The sequence below is a fragment of the Salvelinus sp. IW2-2015 genome, linkage group LG13 (assembly GCF_002910315.2).
Source record: "Salvelinus sp. IW2-2015 linkage group LG13, ASM291031v2, whole genome shotgun sequence".
NCBI lineage: Eukaryota > Metazoa > Chordata > Actinopteri > Salmoniformes > Salmonidae > Salvelinus > Salvelinus sp. IW2-2015.
The window spans coordinates 19,418,014-19,439,354 of NC_036853.1; the positions used below are offsets into that span (position 1 = coordinate 19,418,014).

A 21,341-nucleotide genomic window follows, 5' to 3' on the forward strand; every position below is an offset into this window, starting at 1 on the left:
TCAAATCAAATCAAATTTTACATACACATGGTTAGCAGATGTTAATGCGAGTGTAGCGAAATGCTTGTGCTTCTAGTTCCGGACTGAGGTAATAACCAACAAGTAATCTAACCTAACAATTCCACAACTACTACCTTATACACACACAAGTGTAAAGGGATAAAGAATATGTACATAAAGATATATGAATGAGTGTGTGGACAGAACGGCATAGGCAAGATGCAGTAGATGGTATAGAGTACGGTATATACATATGAGATGATACTGTAGGGTATGTTAAACATAAGTGCATAGTTTAAAGGTGGCTAGTGTACATGTATTACATAAAGATGGCAAGATGCAGTAGATGATATAGAGTACAGTATATACATATGAGATGGGTAATGTAGGGTATGTAAACATTATATTAAGTGGCATTGTTTAAAGTGGCTAGTGGTACATTTTACATAATTTCCATCAATTCCCATTTTTAAGTGGCTGGAGTTGAGTCAGTATGTTGGCAGCGGCGCTAAATGTTAGTGGTGGCTGTTTAACAGTCTGATGGCTTGAGATAGAAGCTGTTTTTCAGTCTCTCGGTCCCTGCTTTGATGCACCTGTACTGACCTCGCCTTGGATGATAGCGGGGTGAACAGCAGTGGCTTGGGTGGTTGTTGTCCTTGATGATCTTTATGGCCTTCCTGTGACATCGGGTGGTGTAGGTGTCCTGGAGGCAGGTAGTTTGCCCCGGTGATGCGTTCTGCAGACCTCACTACCCTCTGGAGAGCCTTACGGTTGTGGGCGGAGCAGTTGCCGTACCAGGCGGTGATACAGCCCGACAGGATGCTCTCGATTGGTGCATCTGTAGAAGTTTGTGAGTGCTTTTGGTGACAAGCCGAATTTCTTCAGCCTCCTGAGGTTGAAGAGGCGCTGCTGCGCCTTTTCACGACGCTTCTGTGTGGGTGACCAATTCAGTTGTCCGTGATGTGTACACCGAGGAACTTAAAACTTTCCACCTTCTCCACTACTGACCCGTCGATGTGGATAGGGGGTGCTCCCTCTGCTGTTTCCTGAAGTCCACAATCATCTCATTTGTTTTGTTGACGTTGAGTGTGAGGTTATTTTCCTGACACCACACTCCGAGGGCCCTCACCTCCTCCCTTGTAGGCGTCTCGTCGTTGTTGGTAATCAAGCCTACCACTGTAGTGTCATCCGCAAACTTGATGATTGAGTTGGAGGCGTGCATGGCCACGCAGTCGTGGGTGAACAGGGAGTACAGGAGAGGGCTCAGAACGCACCCTTGTGGGGCCCCAGTGTTGAGGATCAGCGGGGTGGAGATGTTGTTACCTACCTCACCACCTGGGGCGGCCCGTAGGAAGTCCAGACCCAGTGCACAGGGCGGTCGAGACCAGGGTCTCGAGCTTGATGACGAGTTTGGAGGGTACTATGGTGTTAATGCTGAGCTGTAATCGATGAACAGCATTCTCACATGGGTATTCCTCTTGTCCAGATGGGTTAGGGCAGTGTGCAGTGTGGTTGCGATTGTCGTCTGTGGACCTATTGGGTCGGTAAGCAAATTGAGTGGTCTAGGTGTCCGGTTAGGGTGGAGTGATAGTCCTTGACTAGTCTCTTCAAAGCACTTCATGATGACGGAAGTGAGTGCTACGGGGCGGTAGTCGTTTAGCTCGTTATCTTAGCTTTCTGGGAACAGGAACAAGGTGGCCCTCTTGAAGCATGTGGGAAACAGCAGACTGGGATAAGGATTGATTGAATATGTCCGTAAACACACAGCCAGCTGGTCTGCGCATGCTCTGAGGACGCGGCTGGGAATGCGTCTGGGCCTCGCAGCCTTGCGAGGGTTAACACGTTAATATGTTTTACTCACTCGCTGCAGTGAGGAGAGCCCGAGGTTTGGTAGGGGCCGTGTCAGTGGACTGTATTGTCCTCAAAGCGGCAAAAAGTTGTTTAGCCTGTCTGGGCGCAAGCTATCCTGGTCCGCGACGGGGCTGTTTTCTTTTTGTAATCCGTGATTGACTGTAACCCTTGCCACATACCTCTTGTGTCTGAGCTGTTGAATTGCGACTCGATTTTGTCTCTGTACTGGGACTTAGCCTGTTTGATTGCCTTGCGGAGAGAATAGCTACACTGTTTGTTATTCGGTCATGCTTTTAGTTTCTGTTTGTGGCTGATCAACAAAATGGAGTCGTGGTCAGCTTTTCCGAAAGGGGCGGGGAGGGCCTTATATGCGTCGGCGGAAATTAGTATAACAATGGTCTAGGGTTTTTCCAGCCCTGTAGCACAATCGATGCTGATAGAATTTAGGAGTTTTGTTTTTAGATTAGCCTTGTAGATCCCAGCTACGATGAATGCAGCCTCAGGGTGTGTGGTTCCAGTTTACAAAGATCAGATAAAGTTCGTATCAGGCCATCGATTGTGTCTGTTGGGGGAATATATACGCGCTGTGATTATGATCGAAGAAATTCCCTTGGTAGATATATGCGGTCGACATTTGATTGTGAGGATTCTAGATCAGTGTAACGAATGACTTGAGTTCCTGTGTGTTTTTATGATGATCACACCACGTCTCGTAATCATAATCTCTTCTACCAGAAAGATGTTTGTTTCTGTCGGCGCCGATGCATGAAGAAACCAGCTGGCTGCACCGACTCCGTTAGCGTCTCTTGAGTTAGCCTATGGTTTCCGTGAAGCAAGAGCACGTTGCAACTCCCTGATGTCTCTCTGGAATGCTACCCGTGCTGGATTTCATCAACCTTATTGTCAAGAGACTGGACATGGCGAGTAGTATGCTAGGGGAGTGGAAGCGTATGTGCCCGTTCCGAAGCCTGACCCAGGAGACCGCCTCGTTTGCCCCTTTTACGGCGTCGCACAGGGTCGCCGGCTGGGATCAGATCCATTGTATTGGGTGGAAGCAAAACACTGATCCGTTCGGGAAAATCTATTCCTGGTAGAACGATGATATTGACGTTATCGTATATTCAGTAGTTCCTTCCCGACTGTATTAATGAAACTAAGATTACTGGGTACCGATTGTAAGAAATAACACATAAAAAAACGAAATACTGCAGAGGTAGAAGTACATTAAAGTAAGTAAATGTGATGTTCAAACTTGTGCAACATAGCCTAGATGTCTATGATTTGTTCAGATTTGATCTGGTCCACACGACCAAATGTTACTTGTTTGGGGTAGGAGCTCATTACAATAACACCCAGCATGCTTGCAAGATTTGTTTTTCACCTTTACATTTTGTTTATTCAGCAGACACTTTTATTCAGAGCAACTTACCGTCAGTGCATTCTACTAAGGTACAGTTGAAAGTCGGAAGTTTACATACAACCTTAGCCAAATAGATTTAACTCATTTTTCACAATTCCTGACATTTAATCCAAGTAAAAATTCCCGTCTTAGGTCAGTTAGATCACCAATCATTAAAAATATGTGAAATTCAGAATAATAGTAGAGAATTATTATTTCATGCTTTTATTTATTATCATCACATTGCCAGTGGATCAAGAGTTTACATACACTCAATTTGATTTGGTAGCATTGCCTTTTAAATTGTTTAACTTGGGTCAAACGTTTCGGGTAGCCTCCACAAGCTTCCCACAATAAATTGGTGAATTTGACCCATTCCTCCTGACAGAGCTGGTGTAACTGAGTCAGGTTTGTAGGCCTCCTTGCTCCCACACGCTTTTTCAGTTCTGACCACAAATTTCTATGGATTGAGTCAGGCTTTGTGATGGCCACTCCAATACCTTGACTTTGTTGTATTACGCCATTTTGCCACAACTTGGAAGTATGCTTGCGTCCTTTCCATTTGGAAGACCCATTTGCGACCAAGCTTTAACTTCCTGACTGATGTTTTGAGATGTTGCTTCAATATTCCACATATTTTCCTTCTCATGAAGCCATCTATCTTTGTGAAGTGCACCAGTCCCCCTGCAGCAAAGCACCCACACAACATGATGTTGCCACCCCCCGTGCTTCAAGGTTGGATGGTGTTCCAGCTTACAAGCATCCCCTCTTTTCCCTCCTTTTTGTTTCATCAGACCAGAGGACATTTCTCCAAAAAGTACGATCTTTGTCCATGTGCATTGCAAACCGTAGTCTGGCTTTTTCATGCGGTTTTGGCGCAGTGCTTCTCCTTGCTGAGCGACCTTTCAGGTTATGTCGATATAGACTCGTTTTTACTGTGATATAGATACTTTTGTACCTGTTTCCTCAGCATCTCACAAGGTCCTTTGCTGTTTTCTGGATTGATTTGCACTTTTAGCACCAAAGCACATTCTTCTCTAGGAGACAGAACGCGTCTCCTTCCTGAGCGTATGACGACTGCGTGGTCCATGGTGTTTATACTTGCGTACTATTGTTTGTACAGATGAACGGGTACCTTCAGGCATTTGGAAATTGCTCCCAAGGATGAACCAGACTTGTGGAGTCAACAATTGTTTTCTGAGGTCTTGGCTGATTTCTTTTGATTTTCCATAGTCAAGCAAAGAGGCACTGATTTGAAGGTAGGCCTTGAAATACATCCACAGGTAACCTCCAATTGACTCAAATGATGTCAAATAGCCCATCAGAAGCTTCTAAAGCCATGACATAATTTTCGGGAATTTTCCAAGCTGTTTAAAGGCACAGTCAACTTAGTGTATGTAAACATCTGACCCACTAGAATTGTGATACAGTGAATTATAAGTGAAATAATCTATCTGTAAACAATTGTTGGAAAAATAACTTGTGTCATGCACAAAGTATATGTCCTAACCGACTTGCCAAAACTATAGTTTGTTAACAAGAAATTTGTGGAATGGTTGAAAAACAAGTTTTAATGACTCCAACCTAAGTGTATGTAAACTTCCGACTTCAACTGTATATAAACACCAACATTCCACAGTAATAGCAACAACAAATAAATGTTACTGAGAATGTTATTGTAGTTAAACTTGTCTGRTGGTTTATTCTGTAGATAGCCTTCTTGTAACAAGATCACTGCTAGTTTTACAGCTTCTGAAAAAATTTACAAAAGTGCATGTTAGGGAGAAAGTTCGTGCTCCCTCTCCTGCGTGTCTGGTATTCGTTTGTTTTTCTCAGAAACTCTGAAAGTGGCCCCATTACAGAACAACACTACTCCTGAGACCACAAGTTAATGGTCGAGCAGCCTCGTTTTCATCCTTGTCACTGACTCTTATAGTTACTACTGCCAAGGATAGGCTTGGTAGTGGAGAGGCTGCTAAGAGAAAGAGAGACAGAAAGAGGAGGGCTTCAGAGAGAGACAGACAGAAACGGAGAGAAAGAGAGAGAGGCTACTGAGAGAGAGTATCACAGAGAGCATTTCAACCTGTCTTATAGTCTGCAAAAACAGATGTTCTCACCATGATTCTGCTGGCGGTATTGGACTGTTTCGATGTGAAGGGCTGGCTGGTGTTTATCTTTGTGTTTCTCTTGGTGGTGGACATCGTCAGAAACAGAACTCCAACTAACTTCCCCCCTGGACCCTGGTCTGTACCTTTCCTGGGTAATGTCTTCACAGGGCTCGACTTCAAGACCATTGACAAGGTCAGAACAATACTCARATAATCATTGCTAATATTAATCAGAACTATTTGATTACTAATGACTTATGTTACCAATACTATATCTTAACTAGTGCAGTGAAATAATTGACACAGATTTGACTTGCATGTGGCATGTTTTACACAGGGCACCATTGAAAAATAAACTGTGGTCTCAATTGGGATTCTCTAAATAAAGGTTAAATCTTTTATAGAAATGTAATAAATGTGTCACAACCATTCCTTCCTTCCCTGTAGATGGCTGAGGACTATGGTCCAGTGTTCAGTCTGCGTCGAGGCTTTGACAGGGTAGTGTTTATCTCAGGGTATAAGATGGTGAAGGAAGCTCTGGTCAACCAACTGGACAGTTTCTATGACCGGCCCATTGTCCCTCTGTTTCATGACACCTTCAAAGGCATTGGTGAGTGAGTGGCACACTATTCCCTACATAGTGSACCACTTCTGACCAGGCCAGGCTCCAGTGAGAAAGGCTGTGAGCACTAGAATGTACTCCTGTTGCTTTTTTGGAGAGGATAAACGTGTTAGAAATGAAAATTCTGCATTATGTACATTACCAGTCAAAAGTTTGGATACACCTACTCATTCAAGGGTTTTTCTTAATTTTTTACTATTTTCTACATTGTATAATAATAGTGAAGACATCAAACTATGAAATAACACATATGAAATCATGTAGGAACCAGAAAAGTGTTAATCAAAATATGTTTTAGATTCTTCAAAGTAGTCACCCTTTGCCTTGATGAAAGCTTTTCACACTCTTGGCATTCTCTCAACCAGCTTCATGAGGAATGCTTTTTCAACAGTCTTGAAGGAGTTCCCACATATGCTGAGGACTTGTTGGCTGCTTTTCCTTCGCTCTGCGGTCCAACAGTTATACTGTTAGCATTGAGGTGGTGTGCCCTAGTAGCTCACCCTGCACTATCAGCTCCAATATAAATAACATGAGCAAGTCTACTTCTGATAAGCTTCCCAGTAAAGCATTAAAAACAATCAAGCAAACCAGAAAAGTGCTCAAAATAACCCATGTTAACATGTGCAGTCTGAGAAACAAGGTCCATGAAGTATATAACTTGCTTGTAACAGATGACATTCATATTCTGATATCTGAAACTTACTTAGATAATACCTTTGATGATACTGTGGTAGCAATACATGGTTATAACGTCTACCGAAAAGACAGACATGCCAACGGGGGCGGTGTTGCGGTCTATATTCAGAACTACATTCCTGTAAAGCTTAGAGACGATCTCATGTTAAATACTGTTGAAGTAATATGGCTACAGGTTCATCTGCCTCACCTTAAGCCTATTCTTGTGGGAAGCTGCTATAGACCACCAAGTGCCAACAGTCAGTAACTGGTGTGGTGGTTCATTTCTTTACTATCAAATGAGGAGAGACAAACTTATCACACAAGTCAGAGTTATACTTAAACTAAATCTTTAATAGTGAGAGCTTTGCAATAGCGATGGCTGGTCGACGAATCACCGTCTCTGATGATTCGTTGAGAGCCCCAAGACAAAAGATACACCCCTTTCAACCTACATGACGAACAACAGATATATAGAATGGGTCACAAGGTTAAGATCTGTATGAAAGATACCTATAATACATAGCAGACAGTATCTGCTGTGTCAACAGTTTTCATTGTATAGACCAGTGTCTGGCCCTCCGACTCCAAACTGGAGCCATCTCTCCCTGGTACGGTATAAAACAGAAACATTAACTCATGCTCTGGAATGCTCTTTAGGTTTTATCACCCAAAAGGCATGGTAAATCTCCTGTCAGTGTTATCTCCCAGAGGCCCATCCTCAGTAGAACACACACACAATAGTTAACAATACTCTATTCTGTTGAAATAAAACAACCATTTGATGCCAGAAAAGTATTATAACATTATTTTGCAATTTTGCCACCATACTGGATAATATGTGTGAAATGCTTGATAATGTAAATGATATCAACAGAGCTATATTTTCTGGGTGATTTAAATATTGACTGACTCTCATCAAGCTTCCCACTCAAAAAAAATGTAAAACTGTAACCAGTGGCTGCAACCTGGTTCAGGTTGTCAGTCAACCTACCAGAGTATTTGCTTTAAAGCAGTATCCAAATCCATAGGATGTAGTGATCACAATATAGTAGTCATATCTAGGAAAACCAAAGTTCCAAAGGCTGGTTCTAATATAGTATATAAGAGGTCATACAATAAGTTTTGTAGGGATTCGTATGTTGATGATGTAAAGAATATTTGCTGGTCTGTGGGGTGTAATGAGTGCAACTAGATGCTAAACTTGACACATTTATGAAATTGCTCATTCCAGTTACTAATAAACACGCACCCATTAAGAAAATTACTGTAAAACCTGTTAAATCCCCTTGGATTGATGAGGAATGGAAAAATTGTATGGTTTAGAGCAGTGGTTCCCAAACTTTTTATAGTCCCGTACCCCTTCAAACATTCAACCTCCAGCTAAGTATCCCCTCTAGCACCAGGGTCAGTGCACTCTCAAATGTTGTTTTTTGCCATCATTGTAAGCCTGTCACACATACACTATAAGATACGTTTTTAAACATAAGAATGAGTGTGAGTTTTTGTCACAAACCGGCTTGTGGGAAGTGACAAAGAGCTCTTATAGGACCAGGGAACAAATAATAATATCATAATAATCAATCATTTTGCTCTTTATTTAGCCATCTTACATATAAAACTTTATTTGTTTATCAAAAATTGTGAATAACTCACCACAGGTTAATGAGAAGGGTGTGCTTGAAAGGATGCACATAACTCTTCAATGTTGGGTTGTATTGGAGAGAGTCTCAGTCTTAAATAATTATCCACACACAGTCTGTGCCTGTATTTAGTTTTCATGCTAGTCAGGGCCGAGAATCCACTCTCACATAGGTACGTGGTTGCAAAGGGCACTAGTCTGTCTTCAAGAAAGCGCGATTCTCGCCCACGGCAGATACTCTCGGAGCGCCAATCCAGAATCTGGCAGTGGTTTCTGATTAATAAATTTTCACAGAAGCTAAGGTTGCAATCTTCGATTAGGCTCTCTGTTTCGATACATTGGTTAGCGAGGTCGACTGGAGGCAGCGGATATGAAAGGACTACGAATCTAGTTGTTTTGTGTCCATCGTCTTCGGGAAAGTATATGGGAGTAATTGCGCGCACCCCAGCTCACACAGGTGCTTCGCTATATCACATTTGACATTGTCCGTAAGCTTGAGTTCATTGCACACAAATGGAAAGACCTGTGTATTTCCTTGTTAAATACCGTGTTGGGACTGCAGGGGCAGTATTGAGAGTAGCTCTGATAAAAGGTGCCCATTTCAAACGGCCTCGTACTCAATTCTTGCTCGTAACAATATGCATATTATTTATTACTATTGGATAGAAACACTCCTCTACTTTCTACAAACCGTTTGAATTATATCTGTGAGTAAAACAGAACTCATTGGCAGCAAACTTCCTGACCAGGAAGTGGAAAAGTCTGAAAACGATGCTCTGTTCTGAGGGCTGCCTATATGGGCATGATACGTATTAGTATACATGCACGTCATACACCTTCCACTAGATGTCAAGAGGCAGTGAGAGAAGAAATGGAGTGTTATCTTTGGTCTGAGGGTGGAATAAATGCTCTTGAGATAGAGTTGTCACCCATTTCCGGTTTCCTGGAAAGCGCGAGGAGGGACCTGGGATTGCCTTCTGGAAAGCTGTCGTTATAAGAGGCTACTATCCTCCGGCTTTGATTTTATTTGATAAATGTGACATTAATATCGATAGTACAGTATGTTTTTCCAATATAGTTTGTATTAATTAAATTATAATTGTGATGGACGTTAGGCGTGTTGTGTTGTGTGCCTTTGTTCAGGAAGGAGCGCTTCGCGCCCTTTGCTAGTGTGCTTGCTAATTCAAGAGGGAAAAGGACGTCTAAAACCAAACAACGAAACAACGATTGTTCTGGACAAAGACCCCTTGTACAACATTCTGATGGAAGCTCATCAAAAGTAGGACCCATTTTATGATCTATTTCATATATCTGTCGAACATGTTTTACTAGTAGTTTGCCTCCAGATTTTGGGCACCTCTCTGCTATATACTAAGCTGGATGTCGTAATGAAGTGTTATTTTTAGAATTCTAACACTGGCATTGCATTAAGAACTAGTGTATCTTCATTTCTTCTAAAACATGTATTTTTTAGTAACGTTTATGTATAGTTATTTGGTACGAATATGTGAGTGTCAGAAAAATATCCGACGTTGTGGAAAAAGATGCTCACGTTAGCACATGTATAACCACTGATTTCAGCTCTAAATATGCACATTTTGAACAAAACATAAGTGTATGTAATAGACTGATTTAGTACTGTCATCTGATGAAGCTTATCAAGGTTAGTCAAAAATTATATATCTTTTGCTGGTTTGTTACGATCGCTAACTTTCACTGCTGGTAAATGGCTTGTGTTTCTGGCTATTGTGGTAAGCTAATATATATGCTATATTGGTGTTTTCGCTGTAAAACACTTAATAAATCGGAAATATTGGCTGGAATCACAAGATGCCTGTCTTTCATTTTGCTGTACTCCAATGTATTTTTCAGAAATGTTTTATGATGAGTATTTAGGTATTTGATCGTTGGGTGTCTTAATTACTCTCTGGCTTGCTCGGTGCTATTCTGACGGTAGCTGTGATGGTAGCTGCAATGTAAAACTGATTTATAGCTCAAATTATGCAAATTCTTCGAACAAAACATCGATTTATTGAATAACATGTTATAAGACTGTCATCTTGATGAAGTTGTTTTTCTTGGTTAGTTAGGTTGGTTTTGTGCATGCTACCTGTGCTGTGAAAAATGTCTGTCCTTTTTTGTATTTGGTGGTGAGCTAACATAAATATACGTGGTGTTTTCGCTGTAAAACATTTTAAAAATCGGACATGTTGGCTGGATTCACAAGATGTTTATCTTTCAAATGCTGTATTGGACTTGTTAATGTGTGAAAGTTATATATTTCTAAAAAATATATTTTGAATTTCGCGCCCTGCACTTGAGCTGGCTGTTGTCATAAGTGTACCGACGTCGGGCTTGCAGCCCAAAGAAGTTAATGCAGAGAGAGAAGAGCTCCAACTTCTTAATCATAGCSTCAATTTTGTTCCGCACATTGAATATAGTTGCGGAGAGTCCCTGTAATCCTAGTAATCCCTGTAATCCTAGATTCAGATCATCATCACAGAAAAACATCACCCAGATAGGCCAGTCGTGTGAGAAACTCATCATCATGCAAGCTGTCAGACAAGTGAAAATTATGGTCATTAAAGAAAACTTTAAGCTCGTCTCTCAATTWAAAAAAACATGTCAATACTTTTCCCCTTGATAACCAGCGCACTTCTGTGTGTTGTAAAAGCGTTACATGGTCGCTGCCCATATCATTGCATAGTGCAGAAAATAAACAAGAGTTCAGGGGCCCTGCTTTAACAAAATTAACCATTTTCACTGTGGTGTCCAAAATGTCTTTCAACTGTCAGGCATTCCTTTGGCAGCAAGAGCCTCTTGGTGGATGCTGCAGTGTACCCAAGTGACGTTGGGAGCAACTGCTTGCACGAGCGTTACCACTCCACTATGACTCCCTGTCATGGCTTTTGCGCCATCAGTACAGATACCAACACATCTTGACCACCAAAGTCCATTTGATGTCACAAATCTGTCCAGTACTTTAAAAAATATCCTCTCCTGTTGTCCTGGTTTCCAGTGGTTTGCAGAAGACGATGTCTTCCTTAATTGACCCCCCATAAACGTAACGGACATATACCAGGAGCTGTGCCAGGCCCACCACGTCTGTTGACTCATCCAGCTTTATTGCATAATATTCACTGGCTTGTATGCGAAGCAATAATTGTTTCAAAACATCTCCTGCCATGTCACTGATGCGTCGTGAAACAGTGTTGTTTTGATCAAGGCATTGTCTGTATAGTTTTTGGGGATTTTTCCCCCAGCATTGTCCCAGCCATATCCGCGGTAGCAGGAAGAATTAAGTCCTCCACAATAGTTAGGGGCATGCCTGTCCAAGCCACTCAGTTGCTCAACATATAAGATGCTTCTAGCCCCTTCTTATTAATGGTATCTGTGTCACGGTTCATGAATCCACTGCCTCACTCTCTCTTTTCTCTCTCTCTTTCGCTCTCTCTCTCTCTCTCTCTCTCTCTCTCTCTCTCTCTCTCTCTCTCTCTCGTGTTTGTGTGGGCGTGGTTCCCAATCTTGGCCTGATTGTCTGCGCCAGCTGGAATTAATTATCTTCCCCTTTATATGTTCTGTAACCTGTGTTTCTTGTTGTCAGATCGTTGTTTCTTCCCTGAGGTTGTGTCGTGTGTCAGTGCTCATTCTCTCGCCGCCCTTGTGTGGATTATCTGCTGTGCTCCTTCCTACCCAGCCGGACACACTCCCTTGGATTTCTCAGCARGCTATCATCAGAGGATGCGCCCRAGGCCCTGGGTTGGATTCCGTCTGAGTATATTCTGTCTGTCCTGTTGATGCTGTAAACTGTTTCATTAAACCATCGTTGCTTGCATCTTGCATCCGCCTCTGTATTGTGACAATCTGTTGCTTTTATACATGTCTTACTACTCGAAAGTCATCTTAATTCTTGCTCAATAAACTCCTGTGGCTTATTTTTCAAATTGGCATGTTTTGTTTCTAAATGTCTGCGCAAGAGTGAGGGTTTCATTGAGTTGTGAGATGGTACTTTTTCACATATAACACACGGTGGCTGAGGAAAGCACTACTCCCAATATAAGTGAACCCCAAATCAATGTAGTTCTCATCATGTTTGCTCCTTTTCGATGGTCCAACGTCCCTGTCTGTTCGYTGCTTTTCCGGGTAAGGGGCAGGGCAGGAGCTCTTCGGCTGCATCAGATTCACAACTGTCAGTGTCCATGCTAGCTGGGCTAACAACAAATGTAGAATTACTGATGCTAGCATTGGATGTGCTCGTGGAAGTAGAACAACTTGTGTCGTCGACAGCTGCAGGTGTAGTACTGCTGGTAGTAGCAGTACTACCAGTATGTGTCTCTATGGACGCAGGCCTTACTTTTTTTAACCACTTATTAATTTTCGAGCAAACGGAATGAGCAGCAGCTACGTTTGGCTACAAACGGACAATTAGTGGAATTCCGGCGAGAGAGTAATGGTTATGATTGTGATTGGATGTTAATTATTTGACTAGGCTACCTGTATTTGACATTGTGTTGTTATTTCGCTGAACACTAGATGGTTTAATTTTATTTTTGGCAGTGAAACGAGGTTACTCAGGCAAGAAAAAAACCTCAGCCAAATGTATAGCCCCYTTGGAAAATATAAATGGACTGTTTGAAAATGTGAAAATAAAAATCACATTTTTATTTAGTGTACCCCCGACGGCATTGTGCGTACCCCTGGGGGTACTCCAGTTTGGGAATACCTGGTTTTGAGGGATGAGGCAAAAGGTATGACAAATAAGTCTGGCAGCCCAACCGATTGGCAAACGTACTGCAAATTAAGAAATCATGTGACTAAACTGAATAAAAAGAAAAAMAAACTATACTATGAAACAAAGATAAACTAGATAAAGAATGATAGTAAAAAGCTWTGGAGCACCTTAAATTACATTTTGGGAAAAAAGGCAAACTCGGCTCCATCATTCACTGAATCAGATGGCTCATTCATCACAAAACCCACTGATATTACCAACTACTTGAATGACCTTTTCATTGGCAAGATAAGCAAACTTAGGTATGACATGCCAGCAAKAAACGCTAACACTACACATCCAAGTATATCTGACCAAATTATGAAAGACAAGAATTGTACTTTTGAATTCCGTAAAGTCCATTTGAAAGAGGTGAAAAAATTATTGTTGCCTATCAACAATGACAAGCCACCGGAGTCTGACAATCTGGATGTAAACTTACTGACGATAATAGCAGACGATATTGCCACTTATTTGCCACATCTTCCATTTAAGCCTACTAGAAAGTGTGTGCCCTCAGGCATGGAGGGAAGCTAAAGTCATTCCGCTACCTAAGAATAGTAAAGCACCCTTTACTAACTCAAATAGCCAACCAATCAGCCTGTTACCAACCCTTAGTAAACTTCTGGAAAACAAATTGTTTGACCAGATGCAATGCTATTTCACAGTAACAGACTTTCAGCATGCTTATAGGGAAGGACACTCAACAAGCACAGCACTTACACAAATGACTGATGATTATCTGAAAGAAATTGATAATAAAATGATTGTGGGAGGTGTCTTGTTAGACTTCAGTGCAGCTTTTGACATTATTGATTATAGTCTACTGCCTAAAAAATGTATGTTTAATGGCTTTACACCCCCTGCTATAATGTGGATAAATGGTTACTTGTCTAACAAAACACAGAGGGTGTTTTTTTTTMACTCCGTATTCAGTTTTACACACATAAGACAACACAAAACAATATAAATAATATACAACTAGAAAAAATAAAAAAGACTAGCTATAAAGATAACGTACTTCAGACAAGTTAAACACACCAGGCAGAAGGCTACAAKGGTTAAAGTGCAATCTGTAGTACAGGGACAGAGTCACCATTGTTCCTGTAAACAGACAAGGGATATGGGTGGAGAAATGCAACCACTCACACTCACAGACAGTCATGGCCACAGACCGACCATCCACTGGACCAAAAATCAAGTTTACAATGCTTTTGTTATGTAGGTGTAAACAAAATAAAAAACAGCACAAAACAAGCTCACATTTTAGTCTCTGACAGGGCAAGATGAACAAGGCATCCACACCAAGAAATGCTCATCCAACCCTTAAGTCACAGGGGTGTCAAATACAGAGTTKTTTTTGTTTTAATATGAATGCCATCAGAAGATGGACTGTTTAAAGTAAGACCGGAATGGAGCCCAAGCCTCATAAAACAGTTTGGGATTCCCACGTGTATTGAATTTAAAAAAAAATCTAATTTCAAAGAGCACAAACCATCTCCCACCCAATATTTATAAGATGGGGGAACTGCCAACTTCCAGTTCTGGAGTATTAGCCGTCTAGCTAAAAGAGTTGTATAAGCAACAGTGTCCGTCGGAATTCTTGATACCTATGGGCAGTACTCCAAAAAGGGGTGTAATGGGAGACAGATCTCTAACAGTGTCATATATATCAGAGAAACATTTAAATATTAATTACCAGAAACATGACAGTTTGTGACAGCCCCAAAACATATGATACTGGTTCCGTTTTACATAGGACACAGGTAGGATCAAAATCAGAGAATATTCTTCCAAGTTTGGCGAAGGACCAGTGGATACTGTTAAACACCTTGAATTGAATGAGGCTGTGTCTAGTGCTAAAAGAGGATGAATGCASCCTGTGCAYCACAGATTCCCAGGTGTCTTCCCCAAGTTCCTCCCCCAAATCCTTTTCCCATTGAGTCTTTAAAGGCAGCAAAGAAGGGTTCTATAAGTCATTAATGATTGCATATACATCTGTAACTGCACCACTAGGAAGCTTGTTTAGCTCAAAGATGCTCTCTACAGCTGTATTAGCAGGCCTATGGGGAAATTCAGGTGTGTTAGCTCTGACAAAGTTCCTAGTCTGAAGATAGTGGAAGAAGTAGGATTGGGGGAGGTTGAACTCTTCCTGTAGCCGAGCAAAAGAGGCAAATGTATCATCAAAGAATAATTGGGCTAGTGAGGAGAGGCCCAGTGAATAACATGTTCTGATTGATTGGGCCTGATAGAGAAAAGCCTCGGAGGCAAAAGGCTAAATGGAACTGATTCCAAATTTTAAGAGACTGCTTTACAYTTGAGTTGACACACCTTTTGCCTAGGGACACTGGGAGAGACGAGCACAACACAGAAGAAAGTGCAGCAGGTTTACACGATTCAGACTCCATCTGGACCCAGAGTGGTCTTGGGCCAGTAGGATCGGTCTGCAGCCAGTACAAAAGGGCTCTGAAATTTGCAGCCCAATAGTATGTTTGAAAATTTGGTAGAGCTAAACCACCCAATGCCTTAGGCTTATGTAGATGTATTCTACAAATCCGTGGTACCATTCCATCCCAAATAAAATACATGAATGTTTGATCCAGTGAATAAAAAAAAGATTTTGGAATAAAAATGGATAAACATTGAAATAAATATAAAGATTTGGGGAACACATTCATTTTAATGAKATTAATCCTTCCAATAAGAGAAAGAGGTAGAGACTTCCCAAAAGTCAAAGATTATTTTAAACTGTCTGCTAGAGCAACAATGTTTTCCTTAAACAAATTTGAATATGTCCTTGTCACTTTAACTCCCAAGTAGGTGAATTGATCCCAGACAATCCTAAACTGAAAGCTTGTAAAAGAGTACTTTAAAGCAGCCTTATTTACTGGAAAAAGCTCACTCTTGCCTAGATGCAGCTTGTACCCTGAGATTGATCCAAACTTTTTAAGAATAGATAAGGCATGTGGTAATGTGGAATCAGGACTGGAGATAAACAAAAGGAGGTCGTCAGCATATAGCAAGACTTTCTGCTCTAAGCCCATCCTGATTATACCTTGAATGGCATAATTAGAGTGCGGTGCGATGGCGAGGGACTCAATTGCCAAAGCAAACAACAAGGGGGAGAGTGGACAATCCTGTCTGGATCCGCGGTGCAAGGGAAAATAGTCAGAGGACAAGTTGTTCGTCCGTACCAAAGCCATGGGAGAAAAATAAAGAATCTTTATCTACGCAATGAATTTGGGGCCAAAGCCAAATCTATAAAGGGCAGCTGTTAGGTAGTCCCACTCAACGCGGTCAAAAGCTTTTTCCGCATCGAGCGAGACCACTACCTCCAGGTCCCCCAATGCTGGGGAGTACTGTACAGTATATTCATAAGGCATCTAATATTGAAAAATGAATGCCTATTTCTCATAAAGCCAGTCTGGTCAGAGTGTATTACTGGGTGTAGTGAGCCTTCCATATGGGTGGCTAAGAGCTTGGCTAGGATTTTGTAATCACAGTTTAAAKGTGAGATTGGGCTATAGGATCTACATTCACCTACTCTGCGTCTCACAAAGACACAGTGGTTGAAACCAAAAATCTCAAATTTAGACTCATCAGACCAAAGGACAGATTTCCACTGGTCTAATGTCCATTGCTTGTGTTTCTTGGCCCAAGCAAGTCTCTTATTCTTATTGGTGTCCTTTAGTAGTGGTTTCTTTGCAGCAATTTGACCATGAAGGCCTGATTGACACAGTCTCCTCTGAGCGGTTGATGTTGAGATGTGTCTGTTACTTGAGCTCTGTGAAGCATTTATTTGGGCTGCAATCTGAMGTGCGGTTAGCTCTAATAAACTTSACTGACCTTCTGATGTCTTAAAGTAATGATGGACTGTAATTTCTCTTTGCTTATTTGAGCTGTTCTTGCCATAATATGGACTTGTTTTTCCCCCAAATAGGGCTATCTTCTGTATACCACCCATACCTTGTCACAACACAATTGATTGGCTCAAACGCATTAAGAAGGAAAGATATTCCACAAATTAATTTTTAACAAGGCACACCTGTTAATTGAAATGCATTCCAGGTGACTACCTCATGAAGCTGGTTGAGAGAATGCCAAGAGTGTACAAAGCTGTTATCAAGGCAAAAGGTGGCTACTTTGAAGAATCTCAAATATATCAAATATAACACTAACACTTTTTTGGTTACTACATGATTCCATKTGTGTTATTTCATAGTTTRGTGGTCGTCACTATTATTCTACAATGTACAAAATAGTAAAAATAAAGAAAAACCCTTAATGAGTATGTGTTTCTAAACTTTTGACTGGTACTGTATATATTGTCAATAATCTAAAGACGCTTGCCTACCTCGCTTCCTCTCCTTCATCTGAAATAGCTGAAAAAGGATGCCTACCAGGAATTAACTTTCCACCTGCCCAATGCACGTATTACTGCAGATGGGGGAAAGGAGARAAGGAGATGAAGGACATTTTAGACTATTGAGATCCACCCAATACCTGGCTCTTAATCTCCACCTCTCCTCTGCCCTCAGGTATCACTCTAAGCAACGGTCACATGTGGAAGACCCAGAGAAAGTTTGCTCATACCCACCTGCGATACTTCGGAGAAGGGAAGAAGGGACAGGAGCACTACATCCAGCTGGAGAGCAACTTCCTGTGTGAGGCCTTCAGAGAGGAGCAGGGTATGTATACGGTACGGTATATTTAGGGTTAGGGTTACTGCTTTTTATTTTATAGAAATAACAACACTGCACTGTAGACATACACCAGACATGTACTGTACTCATTCCTGTCATAACATTGTGAGAACACACTTGATACTTGCACACTCTATCAATATATCATGTCAACGGTGTCCCCTATAGAATAAGAATAACCTTCATGTGCCTTTGGTCCACTTATACTTAACTTACTACTACTACTAATAATAATAAAATAATAAAGACACATGCAGGACAACAGTTGATGAGAGAATCCATCCAAGCTTTGCATAGCCAGTATGTGTTACTGTTAGGGGGAGGGTTCAACCCCCATTTCATCCTGAACAACGCGGTGGGGAACATTATCGCTTCTGTGGTGTTCGGCCATCGCTTCGAGTACAGCGATGAAAACTTCCAGAAGCTCCTACGCTTGGACAACGAGGTTGTGATACTATCCGGCTCTGCTCGGGCTCAGGTGGGTGTCAAGTTGTTGGCTGGTCAATGGTCTTAACTCCTTCAGATGGGATGTTAAACTTAYAGCCTAGCTCTCAGTGGTCAGAGCTCATGTCCCTGTCCATCACAAAACTATTTTGGTGAATTACCTGAAAAATCCTATCCTTTTATCATAACTATTATGCACATACAGTATAAACAGGAAAATCAACATACGTAACTGTTCTCCTGTAGTTTGATCTGTATGTGTAACTCTGTCCCTCCCTGTCCCAGCTGTATGATGCCTTCCCACACATCATGAAATACCTGCCTGGTCCCCACCAGACCATCCACTCCAACTACCAACAGATCACCGACTTCCTGCAGGCAGAGATAGAGAAGCATCAGGAGGACTGGGATCCAGAGGACCCCCGGGACTACATAGACACATACCTCACAGAGATTGACAAGGTATGGTACCAGAATAGTAGCCAACACTAAGACAAAGGTCAAAGACACACATCACGTGAATGTAGCGAACCACTTCTACCAGACAGACAAGTCATGTTTTCATTTATTTTGACACATCCCAATCCACCTTCTCCTTCAACGTTCTCAGAGGAAGGAGGACCCTAAAGCTGGCTTCAACACAGAGACTCTGGTGGTGTGTACTCTGGACCTGATCGAGGCTGGGATGGAGTCCGCTGCCACCACCTTACGCTGGGCCCTGGTCTACATGATGAACTACCCAGAGATACAGGGTGAGTCGACTCTTCCACAGCACCCCTGAGTTTGATTGATCAATTGATTGATCCCTTCTTCTTTATCCCTCCAGAGAAGGTCCAGGCTGAGATAGACAGAGTGATAGGACAGTCCCGCCAGCCCACCATGGCTGACAGACCCAACATGCCCTTCACTGACGCTGTCATCCATGAGACACAGAGGATAGGAACCATTTTGCCGCTGGGTTTCCCCAAGATGGCCAGCAAAGACACGAAACTTGGGGAATATTTCATACCCAAGGTAAGATACAGCATTAACACTCCTGAGTCCCTCCATTTGTCAAGTGAATGATTCTTGTCCCTGAACTTTTGTGACATTCAGCTCTCAAGGCTAGTAGAATACAAACAATAGCTACCAAAATCCATGCATGATCTGTACAGTTAGTCATTAATGTACCAACTTAACCATATGGCTGCTACAACTAATAATATGCTATAGTCCTGCTCTGCACATTGCTGGGCAGGTGGGCAGTCTGTGAGTTACAGTATCTCTGTGCTATTCAGGGGACGGTTGTCAACACCAACCTGTCTTCGGTGCTGTTTGACAAAGACGAGTGGGAAACTCCAAACACTTTCAACCCAGAGCACTTCCTGGATTCTGAAGGACAGTTCAGAAGGAGAGATGCCTTCCTGCCTTTCTCAGCAGGTGATACAACAGACTATCCGTACAACGGATTTTTGCTCAGATTATGTTCTCTGTGGGTTGTGTTTTCATGTTTTAATTACAAACTTGTGTGATGAGTAACCTTGCCTGTGACCGGAAAACTTAACGTTAAGATTAAGAGCTCTTTATGGGTCAATTGTACAGAAGGTCCAACTGAAATTTGACATCTGCTTTTATCACAACCCGTCCGAAAGACACACGTATTCAGGTTTTTGGAGAGGTGGGGGGCTTCCACACTGAGTGCCCAGGAAGCTGTTGTTTTGGGGGGTTAAGTGCATTGCTCAGGGTTACAACGGTAGGCAATATCATCTAGGATTTGATACCAGCAACTCTCCTGTTGCCAGCTCACTTCCAGACAGATTTTGTTCAGTTGAACCCTCCGGTTGCTGGCTCGCCTCTCAAACCACTAGGATATCTGCCACTCCTGAGCTTTTGACAAATGATCCGGGTTCAAACCCAGTCAGTCACATATCTTTCTCCCTCGGGTAAGCGTGTGTCTCCTCAGATTAAATGTGTGTGTGTCTGTCTCTCCAGGTAAGCGTGCGTGTGTGGGGGAGCATCTGGCTCGTATGGAACTGTTCCTGTTCTTCTCCTCCTTGCTCCAGCGTTTCTCCTTGTCTCCGGTCCCTGGAGCCATGCCCAGTTTGGAGGGTGTCCTGGGGTTCACTCACTCCCCAGCGGAGTTCCTGGTCCGAGCCCTGCCGCGGTGACCACCTCCTCACTTTGACCACTTCCCCCTCACTCTGATCAAAACATAGAGCAACACATGATGTCTCCAAACTGGCTGGGTGGAAGAAGCAGGAAACAGCTGTGAGTGTTGCGATTCACTGGACAGAGAGAAGTAGACTACAGGATATCATTACTGTGTATTTTATTGATTCAACTACAGGTAACTGCAATTTACGGAGCACTCAATATTGAACTAATAGCAATTTACTAACGCAGATTTACTAAAATTACACATTTACCAGGTCCAATTATAGATTCTCTCAATATACGTACTGAACATAGTGTTCTTGGTGTTTCTTTTTCTTTCACTTTTTTACACTTTTGAACAGAGTATTGATTTCCCTGTCATACAACTGTGTACTTTGTATCAAATAAAGATATCCAAAGGTGAATGACTTAAGGTTGATTTGAAAGCAGTGACCTGTGTTTAGTTATGGTCAGTAGGGGAGAGTGGGGAAATCGGGCCAAAGGGTTAGTTGAACCACCCCATGTTTCTAAGAAACCATACACAAAATGAATCGTGTGACCAAATATTTACAGTGGCTTCAGAAAGTATTTACACCCCTTGACTTTTTCCACATTTTGTTGTGTTACAGCCTGAATTTAAAATATGTTGTGTTACTGATCTACACACAATACCCCATAATGTCAAAAGTGGAATTATGTTTTTAGAATGTTTACAAAGTCATGTAAAATGAAAAACTGGCTTTGCCTAAGATTGGTGTTAGTAAAGTTGCCCAGTAGACAGACCTCCGGGTCTAAAGGGAATGCAACCCCATGAATTGAGGATATGGTATCGCATACCCCCTGCCAGAAACCGTGTAGTTTTGAACACTGCCAAGTGGAATGGAGGAATGTTCCTTCATCTGAGCCACATCTAAAACATAGGGAGGAGATATCAGGGTTGAACTTGTGCAGTCTAGATGGCGTGATATAGAGCTGATGGAGGAAATTAAACTG

At 42.0% G+C, this 21,341-nt stretch overlaps 1 protein-coding gene across 1 annotated transcript; it reads left to right on the plus strand.

Moving 5' to 3' along the window:
- Positions 1–5,094: 5,094 nt before the first annotated feature.
- Positions 5,095–20,773, plus strand: LOC111972251 (cytochrome P450 2J2). The gene is made up of 9 exons (XM_023999195.2): positions 5,095–5,551; positions 5,806–5,968; positions 17,607–17,756; positions 18,089–18,249; positions 18,501–18,677; positions 18,826–18,967; positions 19,042–19,229; positions 19,493–19,634; positions 20,187–20,773. The coding sequence occupies exons 1-9, from the start codon at positions 5,369–5,371 to the stop codon at positions 20,360–20,362; spliced, it is 1,482 nt and encodes a 493-aa protein (XP_023854963.1). The 5' UTR covers positions 5,095–5,368; the 3' UTR covers positions 20,363–20,773.
- Positions 20,774–21,341: the final 568 nt, after the last annotated feature.